At 45.5% G+C, this 19,256-nt stretch overlaps 1 protein-coding gene across 2 annotated transcripts; it reads right to left on the bottom strand.

Moving 5' to 3' along the window:
- Window positions 1-309: 309 nt before the first annotated feature.
- Window positions 310-18,611, bottom strand: LOC133110768 (uncharacterized). Of its 2 annotated transcripts, none has more exons than XM_061221066.1 (15): window positions 18,477-18,611; window positions 15,723-16,664; window positions 13,729-13,881; window positions 13,380-13,509; window positions 12,557-12,876; window positions 12,174-12,256; window positions 12,002-12,042; window positions 11,751-11,894; window positions 9,938-9,982; window positions 9,737-9,781; window positions 9,400-9,492; window positions 8,157-8,321; window positions 5,647-5,832; window positions 5,214-5,297; window positions 310-2,257 (listed from the first exon to the last, which is right to left on the bottom strand). In XM_061221066.1, exons 2-15 carry the CDS (start codon window positions 16,649-16,651, stop codon window positions 1,745-1,747), a joined length of 2,931 nt encoding a protein of 976 aa, XP_061077050.1. In that variant the 5' UTR covers window positions 16,652-16,664; window positions 18,477-18,611; the 3' UTR covers window positions 310-1,744. The 2 variants fall into 2 exon arrangements, with proteins under 2 accessions (XP_061077050.1, XP_061077051.1); XM_061221067.1 differs by lacking the exon at window positions 18,477-18,611 and adding an exon at window positions 18,071-18,462.
- Window positions 18,612-19,256: the final 645 nt, after the last annotated feature.

The raw sequence follows: 19,256 nt of genomic DNA, 5'->3' as shown, positions 1-19,256 counted from the left end.
CACAGTCAGTCACAGTCACACGGCCACACAGTCACACGGTCACACAGTCACACGGCCACACAGTCAGTCACAGTCACACGGCCACACAGTCAGTCACCGTCACACGGCCACACAGTCAGCCACAGTCACAGCCACAAAGCCAGTCACAGCCACAAAGCCAGTCACAGCCACAGTCACAGTCACAGCCACAGCCACAGCCACAGTCACAGCCACAGTCACAGCCACACAAAACCTTTTTCCAAAACATTGCTCCATATATTCCCACTTGGCTGCGTTCTAAATTAGAAGACAATCGCAGTTCACAACCAGTAAAAATAAAATCATTTATATTCATCACAAACTTCTTTACATTTGTTCATTACAATTCCTAAATAGGTCAAAGAGTCGCCTTCCTGGAAATGAGAAACAGCACAGAAAAACAGTCCTCATAGATAAACAAAACCTGGAATTCCACAATTACTTATGTAATTATGCATCATCTAATCAAAGACATCCGTCTACCCTGAGTAGAAAGCTGAAGGGAGAAACATCTGAAGGAGTGCCCATCAAACACGGAAGAGAACTCAACACAGGTAAGAACTGCAAATGCATGGTGAACGAAGAGACTATGGTCAAAATTCAAATGATAAAGGAATTTTCAGAACTTTCATCCTTTCGAGATGATTTATTTGGGGATTTGGTACAAAATTTGAAAATAGAAGCATCAACTAACAACAAAAAAAAACTTGAAGTCATGAAACTGAGAGCCTCTTGCCTATTTTAAAACTGATATTAAATTTCCCACTAAAATCCATCTTTTTTCCCCCCCTCCCCAACAGTGATTAATTCTGCGGCACAAGGCAGCATGACGTGGCTCAACTGGACTGATACTGGTCTCCAAAAAAAATGTAACACATTTGAGCTATGAGGCAGCAGCAAGTTCCGTCAGCCTCGGCTTTGGAGAATGTGGCTCACAGACAGACAGAGGCTGATGGGCGAGAGCCAGGTCCAGGGAGGGAAGACTGCCCTCTAGTGGTCTCCCCCCAGAACGAGGGCAACGAGAGCAGAAGTAGAGCAGTCAGATCTCAGCAGGGTCTCACAGGGTCTGTGACCAGCTCACTTCACGTCACGTCTTTAAACGAAGCTCAGGTCCGTTTCTAGGGTCTTCGGTGGTAACGCATCTGTAATCATCAGCTGGAATTCAGCCACATGGGACAGAAACTTCCCCAACTGTGTGTGTGTGTGTGTGTGTGTGTGTGTGTGTGTGTGTGTGTGTGTGTGTGTGTGAGAGAGAGGATACATGTCTCGGTGCGTTTATCAGAGAAGGTATGTGCATGTGTGTCTACGTTCGTTCATGGGTGTGTGTGTGTGTGTGTGCGCACACATCAGAGAGGGTATGTGAGCGTACGTGGGTGCATATGTGTGTGTGTGTATGTGTGCGTGTGTGTGTGCGCGTGTGTACATGTGTATGTGAGCGTGTGAGTGCGTGTGTGAGTGCGTGTGTGAGTGCGTGTGTGAGTGCGTGTGTGAGTGCGTGTGTGAGTGCGTGTGTGAGTGCGTGCGTGTGTGAGTGAGTGTGTGTACATGTGCTTGCGTGCGTGCGAGTGTGTGTGTGTGCGCGTGTGTGTGAGTGTGTGTACATGTGTAAGTGAGTGTGAGCGTGTGAGTGTGTGTGTGTGCGCGTGTGTGAGTGTGTGTACATGTGTAAGTGAGTGTGAGCGTGTGTGTGTGCTTGCGTGCGTGTGAGCGTGTGTGTCCCCGTCTCTCACGGTCCCTGAGGCCCAGTGCTGCAGTGTTCACAGCGCTCCACGGACTGCAGCACCAGGAAGGAGCAGATGGCGGCGCGTGTGGGCAGAAGGGGCTGCTGGGAGCCCCAGGGGGGGCGGGGGCCGGGCGCAGGGTACCCCTGACACACGGCGTGGCGCTCCAGGTCCAGCAGCAGGGCCACCACGTGGGCCACGGTGGGCAGCTTGCGCGGGTGGTCCCTGTAGAGGGAATGGGTGAGCTGCAGCGGCTGGCCCTGAACGCTGATCTGGTAGTAGAAGTCCGAGTCGATGAGCAGAGAGGTGTCCGCCATGGTGGAGTGCTTGGAGCACTGCACCAGCTGCAGGCTGGGCCCCTCCGCCAGGAGGCCCACCCAGTACGGGGGCAGCGCCATCCGGCGCACGGCCTCCAGCAGGGCCTGCAGCTCGGGCTCCCAGGGCACGCCCGCCCCCTCGCCTACCAGGGCCTCGCCCACGGCCTGCGCCCCCTCGGCCAGGCTGAAGACACTGCTCATCTGAAACAAACAAGCACAGAGCGATACGGGTTAAAGGGGCTACTTATCGACAAAACACACTCAGCTACAGGTTAAAGGGGCTACTTATCGACAAAACACACTCAGCTACAGGTTAAAGGGGCTGCTTATCGACAAAACACACTCAGCTACAGGTTAAAGGGGCTGCTTATAGACAAAACACACTCAGCTACAGGTTAAAGGGGCTGCTTATCGACAAAACACACTCAGCTACAGGTTAAAGGGGCTGCTTATCGACAAAACACACTCAGCTACAGGTTAAAGGGGCTGCATATCGACAAAACACACTCTGCTACAGGTTAAAGGGGCTGCTTATCGACAAAACACACTCTGCTACAGGTTAAAGGGGCTGCTTATAGACAAAACACACTCTGCTACAGGTTAAAGGGGCTGCTTATCGACAAAACACACTCTGCTACAGGTTAAAGGGGCTGCTTATCGACAAAACACACTCAGCTACAGGTTAAAGGGGCTGCTTATCGACAAAACACACTCTGCTACAGGTTAAAGGGGCTGCTTATCGACAAAACACACTCAGCTACAGGTTAAAGGGGCTACTTATCAACAAAACACACACAAAGCTACAGGTTAAAGGTGCTACCCATCTTAAAAACTTTTTTTTTTTTTTTTTTAAACACACACACATACAGCTACAGGTTAAAGGTGCTACTTATTGACAAAACAAACACACGCATACAGCTACAGGTTAAAGGTGCGGGGCCATTACATGCCAACTCTAGGAAGTTGCATGTCTTTGTGTAGGTAGACAATTATGAGATATTAAATTCCTGAAATTTGTGCTTTGTACTCCATTTGGTTTTCCCGGTAGAGCAATGAAAAGTTTGCCCGTTATTGCAATTAAAAATTTGGTCCATATCTTTGTAAATAAAAGCCCTGAATCTTTGTCAATTTTTAAGTGGGGATATTTTTTATATATCAGTCATATCTCACAGCAGAAACAAACTTCTGAGATATTTGGCCCTAAAAATGCCAGTCACAGCTCCAAAAGTAAACGGTTTTAGTGTCATTTTATTTATAAATGAATCATGAGAGCACTCTCTCATTGTGGAAAGATAAACACGTTACTGATAACATGTGACCCATGGAAATGTCAATTTGGCCATTTTTTGGCACATTTAGACCCGCCCGAAAATATTTAGGGCCAAATATCTCCTAAACGATATCTCCTAGATACACGTTTCCTGAGACCAGGTATGAATTCTACATAAAAAATTAGCTCTAGATACAAATTTCCATTGACTCTTCACAACTGTGCTGCAGAGCATTTTTCAACACGACACATTGTGAAATTCAGATGGCTCAACCAGCAAAATAAAAGGTTTTGCTTTTTGATGAAAGCAAAGTTCTACCAACAAACAGAAGAAGAAAAAAAAATTCCAAGAGGTATGGAGTTGTCATGGAATGGCACAGGTACTTATCTAAAGAACAAACACACAGCCAGGTTAAACATGTTACTCATCTAACGAACAAACACATCCAAGGACAGGCTAACCCGAGGGTAGGCTAACCCTAAGCCAGGCTAAAATTGCTACTGCTACAAAACAAGATTATGGGGTTTGCACGCTTATAAATTAATAGTCCAACCTTCAGGGGAAATTTGAGCTATGGCCATCTTACTCATAGTTAGACGATTAAAACTGAAACAGATTTTATCCCTGTGCGTCCAATACAAAAATATTAGAAAATATCAAAGCGCTACATCCTAACTGTGGCCTCCAAGAATGGCTACAGATGGAGGGAATCTTAAGATTTGTAAAGGGAAGTGACAGACATACATCTAGCACCTCCAAAATCTGAGTTTGAGGCAGTTAGTGGCAACTAAATGCAGAAATAAAATTGTCTAATAACTGTGGCACTGCATCACTGCATCCAAGGGGATGGATAGATGGTCATTTCACATTGCTTAAAGTTGATCGAAAACCAACAATAATTTGTCTGTACTTCTGTCTCACATTCATCTTTTGATCTCAAATGTCTTAAGTTTTAGCAAAAATAGCACATTTCAGTCTACTGTGAACATAGTATTGGAGGCCACTGTAAATGGTGAATGAATGCAAGCGCACGCACACACACACACACACACACACACAAGCACACACACACACAGACAAACACACACTTGCGCGCGCGCGCACACACACACACACACACACACACACACTCTCGCGCACACACACAGACAAACACACACTCTCACGCACACACAAACACAAACTCTTGCGCACACACAAACACAAACTCTCGCGTGCACACACAGACAAACACACTCTCACGTACACACACACACACACACACAGACAAACACACACTCTCGCGTGCACACACACACACACACACACACACACACACAGACACAGACAAACACACTCTCGCGCACACACACAGACAAACACACACTCTCGTGCACACACAGACAAACACACACACACTCTCTCATGGGTGCGACCACAGCCTCATACTGCTCTCCAGACTGCTCTGCGTCCAAACCTTCATCCAGCTCCGGCGTGTCTATCAGGCCCCATCCTGCTTTACCCCCCTGAACAACAGCACCGGCTCCCTAACACGCATGCACGCACGCACGCACGCACACGTGCACATGTGCACACACACACGGATGGAAACACACACACACACACACACACACACACACACACACACACACGTGTGCACACACAAACACAAGCAAGTACAGAAACACACATTCATGCGTTGGTCAGAGGTTGGAAACATGTATAGCTACTGTCACTGAACTCATGCCATGAACCCATAAAACAAAGTAGAAAGAGAAAGTGCCAAAATACAGGTTGAGCAGCTGGTGCAGAAAGCAGAAGAGCACGTGATGCAGAGTTAGAGGCGGGTAAATGAGTGAGTGATGGAAAATTAGAAGAGATGAATGAGTGTGAGTGAGATCACTCACTGAGTGACTGGTGTCAGGGAGTCCTTCCGATAATGCATTTGCTTTCGCGATGTCTATCCTTCGGCTATCAGCTTTGAAATAATTCTGGGAATGAAGCGGAAGAATCACAGCAGCATATTATTATTTATAATAATAATAATAATAATAATAATAATAAAACAATTATACTAATACTAATAATAATAAAAATAGTAGTAATGATAATTATTCTGGCCTGCATCACATTTCTGTACTGTACCCATAATGTTTCTTATCCACAGCTGCAGACTGCTCACTTAAGAGCACATAGTTATGCTAAAAAGTTATGAACTCAAGAGAGTCCTGCGACAGAACAATCTCTGAATTGTGAACTGTGCCACAGGGAGCGCAGTGAAAATGAAGACCCGTCTCGTTAAACAAGGGTTTGTCAGGCATACACTGGGTGCTAGCTCACCTGGGACGTCGAGACGTCTTTATCCGCTTCCTGTTGCAGCTTGTAGTCCCCAGGTACTTCTGCACCGGCAACTTCGTCAACCTCTTCATCCTCGCTGAACTCCCAGCCATCCCAGAATGCTTTGCTGTAGTGGGGTCGCGGGCTGCCCAGACCCATCCAACCTTCATGGACTACGTGCTGGACCAGCTGAAACGAACGCAGTCAGGGAAGTGAGGATTCACTAAAAATATGCTTCTTTTCTCAAACCAGCGGTTCCGACCACAAATGCCTTTTTTTAAATGGTCAGCACAATATTGAACATGTGATATTTCATGTTAGAACCCCTCACTTAACCCACAAATAAAACACCGTCTTTTAATGTTCGGCACTCCGGATACCGAAAACAAGGGCATCAACGTTTAGACCACCTCATTTTTTCATCATTTAAACATCTAAAATTTGATTTAATTTGTCAATAATTAAACCACCAAATTCACTGATAGGCAGGGAAACCAAATGTAAAACTCACAACCAGTTTAAAATACATAGAAATACACTGAAAAAATACATAGCTACAAGCAATATTCAATTCCTAATCTAAAGACTAAATTTCAACCACCTTCATTACAACAAATGTTACAGACATGGGACAGGTTATGGTCACAAACAGAATGAAAGAAAGAAAATACCAAACAGCTTGTCTTTTCCAAGGTAATCCCAAGAATGGACAGGCAAAACTTTAAAAACCAACAGACAGTAGAATGTTCCAAAAAGACCAGAGATGAAAGGTAGAACTCCAGACCTATCTGCAGGACTCAGAGGGCAACTGCAAACTAACTTAAAAAAAAACTTAAAGAAAGTCCCACAATTTATCCAGCCGAAAGAGGGGGAGGGGACCTCCCCTATTCCCCTTAGTCCATGCATACATAATTAATTATCAGGGGAGGATCCAAGGGGTACTGAATTTATCTCATATATAAAACTATTGGTCCAGGTCAATCTGGAATACAACATATCTATTTAAGGTTACTGGAAAATTAATCCTCTCCTAGTGAGTATTATTGTGAGATAAAATGTTAAGGTTTGAGATATTTTCAGGAGTGATAGTATGGAAATGTGTGTAAGCTCCCGTGTATCAGGCAATTAAACAAAGACAAAAACCCAGTAGTGACACTCCGGCTTCCACTTTATTCTGGTATGGTATTCTGAATCTCAGCATTCAGAATCTCCAACATAGTGCCTGTAGGTGTATCAACCAATTTTAAGGTATGGAATCCTAATAGTATAAGGTATGCCAGTGTGAGGTTCTTCTCCCCCCCCCCCCCTCCCCCCTGTTGACACACACATTCACATTTACATTCACATTTACACCTCTAATGGCTTCATGGCTACTCCCCCCAGTTCCTGCTCTCTGTGTCTCATCTGTAGGCCATGCTGGTGAAGCCCTTTGAGGTTTCCTAGAACCCAGAATGACTGAATGGTGGTTCCTGAGAAAGGTCTACAGTAACCTGGTGGAATCAACAAACAAGTCAAAAGCAAACTATATCTGTATTAAGGCAAAATGATTTAATTAGCCAAGAAACATTCAATTAGAATAAATAATTTCGTCATACATTCATTATAGCTAATGAGCAAGAGACAGACTTTTCCAGCGGCCATCTTAAACGCATTACCCAGCAGGAGCAGGGCTTGAGGACGCTTGATTGATTGGGTGATGCTGAGTTAAGGTGTGGAAAGTCAGGCTTATTTATGACAAAGACTGAGTTCTAAAAGCTGACTGTTTATTAATGCAACCATATGTTGTCGAAAGCAGGGCTCAGCACTATGGTCTGAGCCCCTGTAGTCTTTCTACAACATGGAAAGTTACTCCTGCTTTTCACAACAGAAGTGATTGCTGTAACTTCCAACTGGCGGGTCTCAACAACCATACATACAAAGACATTAAGATTCCAATCGATGATTTCAATTGAAAGTCACGGATTGGAATTCAAAAACGTTATGGTCTTCTGTGGCCACGCGGGCCTGACACACCCATAAATAGTGTTTGCTGTGTAGGAGCGGAGGTTCGTATTGTAATTCACAGACTTGGGGCGTTAATTGCCCAAGGGTTACAGCATAGTGCTCCTGAAGAGACAGAGATCCCTGAATGTGACGCATAATAGAAGAATTTGAGGCGCGTCAACAGGCGTGAAACAGGAAGTGATTGAATGACACAATACAGCTCCTTTAGACTGATGTGAACTTTAAGTAAAATGGCATTGCCATAATTCTGCAGCCCAGTGTAGTGTACTAGAACACTAATCTGTCTAAGAAGGGGACGGCCCGCAGCGTAGTGGTTAAGGCGCATGACCGGGGTCGGCGGTTTGACCGCCATTATTGTAGCCACAATAAGACACCATAACGCTGAGTTTGATGCATACGGAAGACTGAATTTGGAGGTTACACATGAGAACACCGACACCCTGGGTTTGGGGCGCGGCGTGTCTTTGTGCAAAGGAATGGATGCAACCGCGGGCGTGGCCCTCGCTCACCTCAGCCGGCCTGCGGCAGTACCGGAGCAGACACGGCCGCCTGGCTCTGCCGCACGCGGTCCTCCGGGGCGCGGCCACACAGGCGTTGCAGCAGCCACAGTCAGCGGAGCGTAGGCAGCCTCTGCAGCGCCCGCAGCGCCCGACAAACGGCCTGCGGAAACAACCCTGAGCCACGGGCAGGACCCGGAGACAGGGAACCCCGCATTAGAGACAATGTTTTCCCAGGGCTGTTTCTAAGCTCTGTCGATTGAGCCGTCTACGATCTACAGTGACAGTTTTTGTATTTTACCGTTATGCTCAACTAGCGAATCAACCCCTTAAGTCTCACTGGTCCAGGGCTGGGCCGGGGTGGGTTTTATTGTAATAATTCCTTTTTCCACAATGCAATTTTCTAATCACTATCATAGCGCAAACAGGATAAAGTGTTGTATTGTTTAGTAAGCAAAATGCAGTATTTTACACCTCATAAGACCCATAATATCATGTGTGTCCTGTTGGGAGTTGGAAAATGCAGAATGATCATTTTTGGTGATACTCGTCACATTTGAAAGAGCAATTGTTCAGTGTTGTGGCTGTGGCACACGGTACTTCTAACTGCACCAGCCATAGCCACAATAATCGGTATCCATTGGAAAAAATATTTTCAGTGAGAATAAAAGCTGCCTCTCACTAATATTTAGAGTAATTCTGACACTTGGAAAACAAACCCCAAAGGGTTACCTTTCAGAAGAGACCAGGATTATCCCTGTAGTCAAAAGGCTTCAAAAATAATTAATTTTAAATTTAATTTTGGGTCATTTTCAAGCTTGTGTCAAGAAAAGGGGCGATACTTAAGGGGTTAAAACAGCAATACGAGCGGGCACAGGAGCGACACAATGGCAAAAGTCAGAAAAACAGCAATGTGAATGTTCATTTATGGCTTCCTAAATGAACATAATGGTACATTATAGAAACTAAAAGCTTTGCTTCTGCCATTGTTGCCAATCACTGTAAACAGCTTGTGGAAGCCTGAGGTTCCATTGCTGCTGGCACCTCAATTCGGCATAGATTATACAGCGATTTACTTACTCGCCTGTCTAATGGAAGAGGAAAAATTATTTTTCCTTGATGTTAAACTGCTTCTGGTGTTAATTTTGGTCGTATCAAATGTTAATCTCTCAGATTGATTTTGTATTGAAGTCGTAACACCCCTAATGCAGGCTTTTTCCAGTTTGCAGTTTCAGAGAGCAAATGCAGAGCACACCTTCACCTCCTCTTCATCCTTGTCCCCATCCTCATCCGGCCCATCAATACAGACGATTAATTCCGATTCGCTCTCTTTGTTAATGGAAATGGGCTGAAAACAGAAAACGGGGACGGTTAAACTTTGAAAATGGAACCCGAAACCCCAAAAATATGAGTCAAGCAGCAGTGAATTGCCTATGACTGCAACACTAAGTGCAGCAGAGATTAGTAAGTAAATATTAGTAAATATTCCTGAAATTACCCTGGGGCTGGGCTTTCCCTCCTAAAAACGGTGAAAATTTGAGGTGTATCTTTTGTCATTTCCAGACAAAAGGCAAAACATGCATCCCGCTCACCTTCACTTTCTTCACTTCTGAAGGTATGTACGGCTCGTCCAGTTTCTGCAACAGAAAGAAAACTTCTGAAAATGCTTCAGTCACTCCTTTACAACCCTATTCAACAATGCATCAGGATGTGCACATTTAAATACTACCCTCAAGATAAATAATCACTTTAATCTGCAACTGCAAAAAGGGAACAATAACTTCCATACTCACCGCAAGTTTTTTCACCTTCTCTGCTAATTTTTCCTTTGCAGTTTTCTGAAAAATAAGGAAGGAGCTTGAATTGTCATTTTTCAATCTAACGTTCAGCTGTCATTACAATGAGTAACTAATGTGTCTAAAGAGAGCTCTACAGATAATTACACAGATGGCTAAGATTAAAGGCCCACTCAGTAATTTAGGTGGCTAATATAATGCTAAGGCCTTACAAATGCGCAAAAAGTTGAAGCTATCGTAATAATAGTACTCAATTACTCTCTTAATAAAAATGAAAATGCCTGTAAAAAAACACTTCAATTTATTATTCTTTTCTTCTTTTTTTTTTTAATCATAAAAAATAATTAGCAATCGACACTAGTTCCATGTTCATCTTAGTCTTCCACACTGAATTCTTATTCACGGTTTTTAATAATGGATGTTTTGGAGCCCTTGCGCGGCTGATCACCATGGAATCAAACACATACACACCTCATTGGGCAAGACATGGAAAATAATATTTAGCTAGTAATTTGGCCAAATAAACACGCACCTCAGATATACTTGACATTGCCACAGTAGGCTGATGCAAACTGCGTCAGCGGGCTCAGCAAGGTTACTTGGTTGCCATCCCATGTCATTTTAATCAAAAATAAATTACTGATGGGTCTGTCTGTGCTGTTGGCGTTGGGAGTGCTGCCTGTCTGTGCCGTTGAAGGTGCTGCCTGTCTGTGCCGTTTGTGTTAAAGGTGCTGGCTGTCTGTGCTGTCGGTGTTAAAGGTGCTGGCTGTCTGCGCTGGTGGTGTTAAAGGTGCTGGCTGTCTGTGCTGTCGGTGTTGTCCGTCTGTGCTGCTGATGCTGCCTGTCTGTGCCGTTTGTGTTGAAGGTGCTGGCGGTCAGTGCTGTCGGTGTTAAAGGTGCTGGTCGTCTGTGCTGGTGGTGTTAAAGGTGCTGGCTGTCTGTGCTGTCGGTGTTAAAGGTGCTGGATGTCTGTGCTGCTGATGCTGCCTGTCTGTGCTGTCGGTGTTAAAGGTGCTGACTGTCTGTGCTGTCGGTGTTAAAGGTGCTGGCTGTCTGTGCTGGTGGTGTTAAAGGTGCTGGCTGTCTGTGCTGCTGATGCTGCCTGTCTGTGCTGTCGGTGTTAAAGGTGCCGGCTGTCTGTGCTGTCGGTGTTAAAGGTGCTGGCTGTCTGCGCTGGTGGTGTTAAAGGTGCTGGCTGTCTGTGCTGTCGGTGTTGTCCGTCTGTGCTGCTGATGCTGCCTGTCTGTGCCGTTTGTGTTGAAGGTGCTGGCTGTCTGTGCTGTCGGTGTTAAAGGTGCTGGATGTCTGTGCTGCTGATGCTGCCTGTCTGTGCTGTCGGTGTTAAAGGTGCCGGCTGTCTGTGCTGTCGGTGTTAAAGGTGCTGCCTGTCTGTGCTGGTGGTGTTAAAGGTGCTGGCTGTCTGTGCTGTCGGTGTTAAAGGTGCTGGCTGTCTGTGCTGCTAATGCTGCCTGTCTGTGCTGTCGGTGTTAAAGGTGCTGGCTGTCTGTGCTGGTGGTGTTAAAGGTGCTTGCTGTCTGTGCTGCTGATGCTGCCTGTCTGTGCTGTCGGTGTTAAAGGTGCTGGCTGTCTGTGCTGCCGGTGTTAAAGGTGCTGGCTGTCTGTGCTGCCGGTGTTAAAGGTGCTGGCTGTCTGTGCTGCCGATGCTGGCTGTCTGTGCTGTCGGTGTTAAAGGTGCTGGCTGTCTGTGCTGTTGGTGTTAAAGGTGCTGGCTGTCTGTGCTGCTGATGCTGGCTGTCTGTGCTGATGGTGTTAAAGGTGCTGGCTGTCTGTGCTGGTTGGCGGTAGGTACCTTGCGGATGGGGCACAGACACTTGCGTTTCCGGCAGCGCACAGGTCTGTTGTTTTCATGGTTTAACTGCCCATTCCTGCAGCTGGCACACAACCCACAATCCTCTGTTCGCAGGCAGGCCCGGCAGTTCCCACAAGGCAACCACTGCAAGGAGATACACAATCTGCTCAATTAGCGCTTTAGCCCTCAATACTAATAATCTGCTCTATTAGCGCATTAGCCCCCTATACTAATAATCTGCTCTCTCTCACCTTCCGGAAGATAATGTTTGGAGGGTCATATTTCCTCTTTCCTGTTGGAAGAACAGAAAAACAGTGGATTAAACTACAGTTGTGACCAACCAACCTCATCTTTACCATTACACCATTCCTTCTCATTTCATTTCTTTGTTCTCGTTCAAAATCTGCTTTTGTTTTGACGTACCTTTGCACTTCAGACACAAGGATGTTTGCCGTTTTCTCCAAAACCCTGTGCCCCCAACTGGGCCACCACACCTCGAACAGGCACTAGAACAACATCAGAACCACACATTAACCGCATCGAAACCACACATCAAGATCACAACCACACATTAACCGCATCAAAACCACACATCAACATCACAACCACACATTAACCGCATCAAAACCACACATCAAGATCACAAGCACATATTAACCGCATCAAAACCACACAGCAACATCAAAACCACACATCAACATCACCACAACCACACAAGTGATATTTGGGGAATAATGTAGAAACGTATTAAGGAATGCAGGATATTTGTGAATAACGTGGAAACACGGCGAGGCATTATTACTCACGGAGCAGGCAGCTCGGGCTGAGTGCAGTCGGGGGACCCCGCCTCCTGTTTGAGCAGCGGGCGGAGCCTCTGGCCGTGGCAGAGGGGGGACTGAGGGGCGGAGCTGAGCCCGAGGGGGGCGAGCGGAGGGGTGGGGCCGGGACGCATGGCGAGGTGGGAAGGGGCGGTCCGCGGGGGCGTGGCTATGTGCCGCGGGGGCGTGGTGGTGATGCTACTGGGCCGTCCCATGGAGCGCTGGGGAGAGGGAGAGCTCCTGCGGGGGGTGCCGCGCGAATCAGGGGAGGACGGCCGCTTCCGTACAGGCCCGGACACCTTACGGAACTGCGGAAGACACAAGGCACACGCACCGGGGAATTTCAGCACGCTAACGCACAAACGATGAGGGCCACTCCTGTGGCTTATCCCACTGATCTGCAGCATGAACTCTCACAAACTGTCCAATCCGCCTAGCCAATGAGCAGTCTCCCAGGATACAGTGTCCCGGTGATTATCAAATCACGGTAAATGAGCTGCAGTGTGTGGTAATGTCGCAAGCATGTGCGTGCGAATGCAGTGCAGTACAAATACGTAATTGCTTTGGATTCAAATACTTTTTTATGCTTTCCTGAGCTTACCTGATGAATTGGAAGCAATGAAATACTGTCAAAAAGTGCAGAAATACTCCCTGCCTTCTGGCTCAATTGCACCAGCACAGAAAAGTATTGGAATCCAAAACAATTATGAATTTGACTGAGGTCTGACAGAGTGTGTGTGTGTATGTGTGTGCGTGTGCGCGTGTGCTCGTGCGCGCGTGAATGCAGTGTTCGTGTGCATGGTACACATACCTTCTTCAGCTTCCTCATCTTCCCCTGAACCAGGAACAATCCAGATTTGAAGTCGAAGGTAGTGAGGTCGAGGGAGGCCGCCAGATGTTTGGCCAACTCAACCTTGCTCCTGAGCCGGTCCCCAAGTGGGCTGCAGAGCATCAGAGGGAGTAATGACAAAATCTCCCCGCTGCATCACACAACCAGAACGCCCAGGGCCTCCACAGCCAACACACCACCAGTCTCGCAAAATGCTCAACTCCCGATACTTCCATACAATTAGCAGCATTGATGTTAATGTGCTTCATGGTGTGGTCTGTAAGATAATAGCAGTGCGACAGGAATTCAGCAGTTACGCAGTGGTTTGTACCTCATGTAGTACGTGTCGGTCTTGCCAATGCTGAACCCGGAACGCCGGAACACTTCTTTTCGTTTCCAGCCCGCCCCCAGCGACGGCCAGTCCTCCCAATCTTCATCCACGAGAGACTGTTTCCTCCTCCTCCTCCGCGTCTGCTGGACCACCCTGAGCCACAGAGACCCGAGCGTCACTCACTCACCCCAAACACTCTGATAATGTATACACACACACCCCAAACACACTGATAATGTATATACACACACCCCAAACACACTGATAATGTATATACACACACCCCATACACACTGATAATGTATATACACACATCCCATACACACTGATAATGTATATACACACACCCCAAACACACTGATAATGTATATACACACACCCCAAACACACTGATAATGTATATACACACACCCCAAACACACTGATAATGTATACACACACACCCCAAACACACTGATAATGTATATACACACACCCCATACACACTGATAATGTATATACACACATCCCATACACACTGATAATGTATATACACACACCCCAAACACACTGATAATGTATATACACACACCCCAAACACACTGATAATGTATATACACACACCCCAAACACACTGATAATGTATATACACACACCCCAAACACACTGATAATGTATATACACACACCCCAAACACACTGATAATGTATATACACACACCCCAAACACACTGATAATGTATATACACACACCCCAAACACACTGATGATGTATATACACACACCCCATACACACTGATGAAGTATATACACACACCCCAAACACACTGATAATGTATATACACACACCCCAAACACACTGATAATGTACTCACTCACCCCATACACACTGATGAAGTATATACACACACCCCAAACACACTGATGAAGTATATACACACACCCCAAACACACTGATAATGTACTCACTCACCCCATACACACTGATAATGTATATACACACACCCCAAACACACTGATGAAGTATATACACACACCCCAAACACACTGATAATGTATATACACACACCCCAAACACACTGATAATGTATATACACACACCCCAAACACACTGATAATGTATATACACACACCCCAAACACACTGATAATGTATATACACACACCCCAAACACACTGATAATGCATCTACACACATCCCATACACACTGATGATGTATATACACACATCCCATACACACTGATAATGTATCTACACATCCCATACACACTGATGATGTATATACACACACCCCATACACACTGATAATGTATCTACACATCCCATACACACTGATGATGTATATACACACACCCCATACACACTGATAATGTATATACACACATCCCATACACACTGATAATGTATATACACACACCCCATACACACTGATAATGTACATACACACATCCCATACACACTGATAATGTATCTACACACACTGATAATGTATCCACACACACCCCAAACACACTGATAATGTATATACACACACTAATAATGTATCCACAGTCCACACACACCCCATACACACTGATAATGTATATACACACACACCCCATACACACTGATAATGTATATACACACACCCCATACACACTGATGATGTATATACACACACTGATAATGTATCCACAGTCCACACACACCCCAAACACACTGATAATGTACTCACACACCCCAAACACACTGATAGTATAATCATATCTCAAACACACTGTTGTTCATGCAGTACGATTGCATACTAAATGGAATGTAACGTCTTACAGCAGGGATCAGCGACTCACGGTCCTCAAGGGCCAAGAACTGGTTTTCCACCCTCCCTTTACCTGGGAGTCGGGACAGTCTGGCCAATCAGTGGCACTAATTACCCAGGAGAAAAGAGAACCAGGGCTGGATTTGGATTTGAGGGCCAGAGTTGATGATCCCTGCCTTGCAGTATGTCAGAGTAAGGGAAAGGTGGGTAGAGTTACTTACAGGTCGCCCTTGCCGCCCTTACGAGAGAATCTCTCGCTCCCCGCCGCGCTCCCACTCAGCTCGCTCTCTCCCGCCAGGCTCTCCTCCGCCCGCCCGGTCCCGTTCAGCCCCGGCAGCAGGTCCAGGTCCCAGCTCTGGCCGTCGTCCTCTTCGTCATCGTCCTCCTCCAGCGGCTCCAGCCAGTCCACCGGGGGCTCCCGGGCTCCGGCCGGCGCCGTCGGGTCCCCCGGGCAGCCGGGCGCGGCGGGGAGGTGCTCGTCGGAGTCGGCGCTGAACGAGGGCGCCTTGCTCCCGAGCTGCACGGACCCTTCCGACGTCCCCTCCACGCCGTTGTCCAAACTGTCGTCCGTCTCCTCCTCCGATAGCGACTCTGTCCGTTTTCTGTTTAGCGCCTCAGTCCGTTCTTTCGTTAGCGACTCTGGCGGTTCTCTCGCCAGCGCCCGAGTCCGTTCTCTCGATAGCACCTCTGTCCTCTCTTTTGTTAGCGACTCTGCCGGTTGTCTCGATCGCGCCTCTGTCCGTTGTCTCGATAGTGCCCCTGTCCTCCCTTTCGTTAGCGACTCTGCCGGTTGTCTCGTTAGCGACTCAGTCCGTGCTCTCTTTAGTGTTTCGGGGTGTTCTCTGGTTTCATTTGGCGGTGCAGCCCGGCGCTCCTTCCCCGGCCCCCTGTCGGAGGCCAGGTGATTTAGCAACCCCTCCTTCATTTGGGAGAACCGTGGCCAGGACAGCCTCAACCCTGGCGGCTCGGCACACGACCATAAAGCGTTCGGGCGAAACAGACTCTCCCGCCACTTGTCAGCCCAGAATGTTGTGCTCGAACACACCGCCTCCACACAGGGACGCAAAGGTATGTGTTTGAGCGAGTGGGAGTCCGTATCAACCCTTAATCCAGGAACAGTCCCACACCATTCAAACTTAGAGCCTTGCATCCGTTCCTAGGATCTTCAAAGAATAAAAAATGCCCAGCATGATGAAATTAATCAATCAGAACCAATACAATGTCAAAGAAGGGTTTATATTATTTATAAAAAAAAAAAAAAAATAAAAAAAAAAAGACCACTCCAATTTTGCTCAAACATTTGGTAAATGATCTTTAGAGAACATGCAAAATATCAGCCACATTGGATTTGGCATTCTAGAAATATTAGCAGTTAAAAAAAGCACTAATATCTCAAGAACATCTTTGACATTAAAGCAGGGAAACCCTGAAAATGTGTACTCAGACACAATTTTCTGTCTACTTTCAGATTCCTTTTTTTAAATAGCTTTTGGTAATTATCTGGCCAATACAAACTTTGGCATATTTGGTATATTTTTTAAATAAAGCATCTATTTGACTTCATTTTCTTTGTGGCTGTTCTTAAACAAAATATCTACTAGTCTTAGTTTGGAAGTCATACACAAAGTGGTACTGATGTATTAAGCCATCAAATATTGTAGGAAAAAAAAAAACCCCAGGTTTGCCCTGCTTTAACGTCAAAGATATCATCTCCTCCCGTTATCAATATTCAATGCCCAACATCTCTACTCTAGAAGGACAGATCCAATGAGGCTAATGCTTTGCATGTTCTCCAATTAATATATAAAGAACATTTACATACATTTTGAGTGAAATTGGAGTGGTCACCCTCCAACCCTTTTCACAGAATGACACAGAAGCTCTCTCTACCAGAGTAATGACAGAAGCAGATTTGCTGCAAAATAGAGACTCACAAAACAGCAAACCTTTCAATCTCACAATACAAGCATCCCAAACAGTGGACAGTTACATTACATGAGCTAAACCGAGAGAGCACTGCATTTAGGCAAAATAAGCGTACAAAGTAAGCGTTAAAGTAAGCGTCTCGAATGGTAATGGACAGAACATCCCTCCCCTGGGGAAAACAACAACTAAATTACAAGTAAATCTGACAGGTAGCCAATAACTTTTCCGTACATCTACGCGTACATTTTTTCAGGAGAAATTATGAAAGTTCAGATGTTATGAATACAACATTCATATGACATCGTGGGGACTAGTTGGATGCACGAGACTAGTCCAAATAATTATACGTTTTGAACATCGGGGGAACGCTCTAAACGCTCCAATTCCCTAGCTAACTAGGTAAACTTACTGCATAAACTGAATTATCTTCCTGTCTCTATATGAGCATGGCAGGTGGATAGTAAGTAAACAAACGTTACTGTGGAGATGGTTTATCGTTTGCACTAAACAATTCGTAGTACAACCAGTATATAGCAAGATATGGCTAAATGAGCATTCTAACACGCGCAAACTAGCCTCGCATAGAAATATACACTCGTCCAGAATTCCCAAGCTAACGTTAGCTTGTGTTGATGAAACTCACCCCGAGAAAACTTGACATGAGCCATCATGTCAAAATCATATATTCAGCGTAGTAAACAAGCAGAAATTCTTCTATGGGACACGTATAGATTCAGGATCCCTATATGAAAGGCAGGTGTTTGCAGCCCGTACAATCCAGTAAAATCGCAATCCTCTTTAAAGCGAGCGGGAAGGTTTGCGTCGCTAGCTGGCTGGTTTGCCGCTTATGTGACTCAGTTAGCAAAGCAAGAAGCTAATAAAAACCACGAGCAAACAGCAGACATAAGATGTGGATAGCAGTCTCCATTTAAAAAAGTCACCATGGCACTGGCGAGTAATTAAACGCTACCAAGCGAGCATACTTTATTACAGCCGAAACTGAAATTCCTCACTTTATGAACATGCACACAAGAAAATTCGTTACTCACATTGCAGGAAGCGGAAGCTTTTTGTATGAACTCTTGAGTCAAACAAAAGGGAGCGTGCGCAAAAGGAACTATGAAGCCGTAGACCACTGTCATGTGACTGGTGTTTTACCAGTAGACGTGCATCCTCTGTATACCTCAAACCTGCAGGACAGGTACAGGGGACCACATTGACAACAGCGCCAATGCCGTGTATTCTCCAAAATAATCCCTACTGGCATGAAATCCCCGCGCTCGTGGTATTACTGTGTTATTTTGGAGGTAACATGGCAGAATAATGGTATGGTATTTTTCCAAGATAATAACAAAAACTATGATATTTTTATTTCGTGAGATGGTACATTACATGTTTTTGATCACTACCATGGCAAAATGAAACTATGGTACAATAACTTCTATGGTATTTTCCTACTATGGTACTGGCAACAAAAAAAAAAAAAAATTAAATTGGATTTTTATTATAGTACATTTATTATGGTACATTAGCATGGTTTTTTGGTCAATTCCATGGCAGAATATCATAGTACAATATAATTAACATGGTATTTTCCTATCATGGTAGTGACCAAAGAACTATGATTTTTAAAACGTTATTTTGGTTTTAGTGTACGTTTTCAATTGGCCCAGGGGTCCCTTCCATGGAAAATCAACCAGAGGTGTGGGGGGTGACCACTACAATTTTGCTGAAAGTTGGTGTAAATGTTCTTTATATATTCAATAGAGAACATGAAAAAAAGGCCTCATTGGGTTCGTCATTCCAGAGAGATTGGCTCTTAAAAAAAA

This window comes from Conger conger, chromosome 14 (genome assembly GCF_963514075.1).
Source record: "Conger conger chromosome 14, fConCon1.1, whole genome shotgun sequence".
Classification (NCBI taxonomy): Eukaryota; Metazoa; Chordata; class Actinopteri; order Anguilliformes; family Congridae; genus Conger; species Conger conger.
Note: the sequence above shows the minus strand (reverse complement) of the source record. Positions and strands in the feature narration are given on the sequence as shown.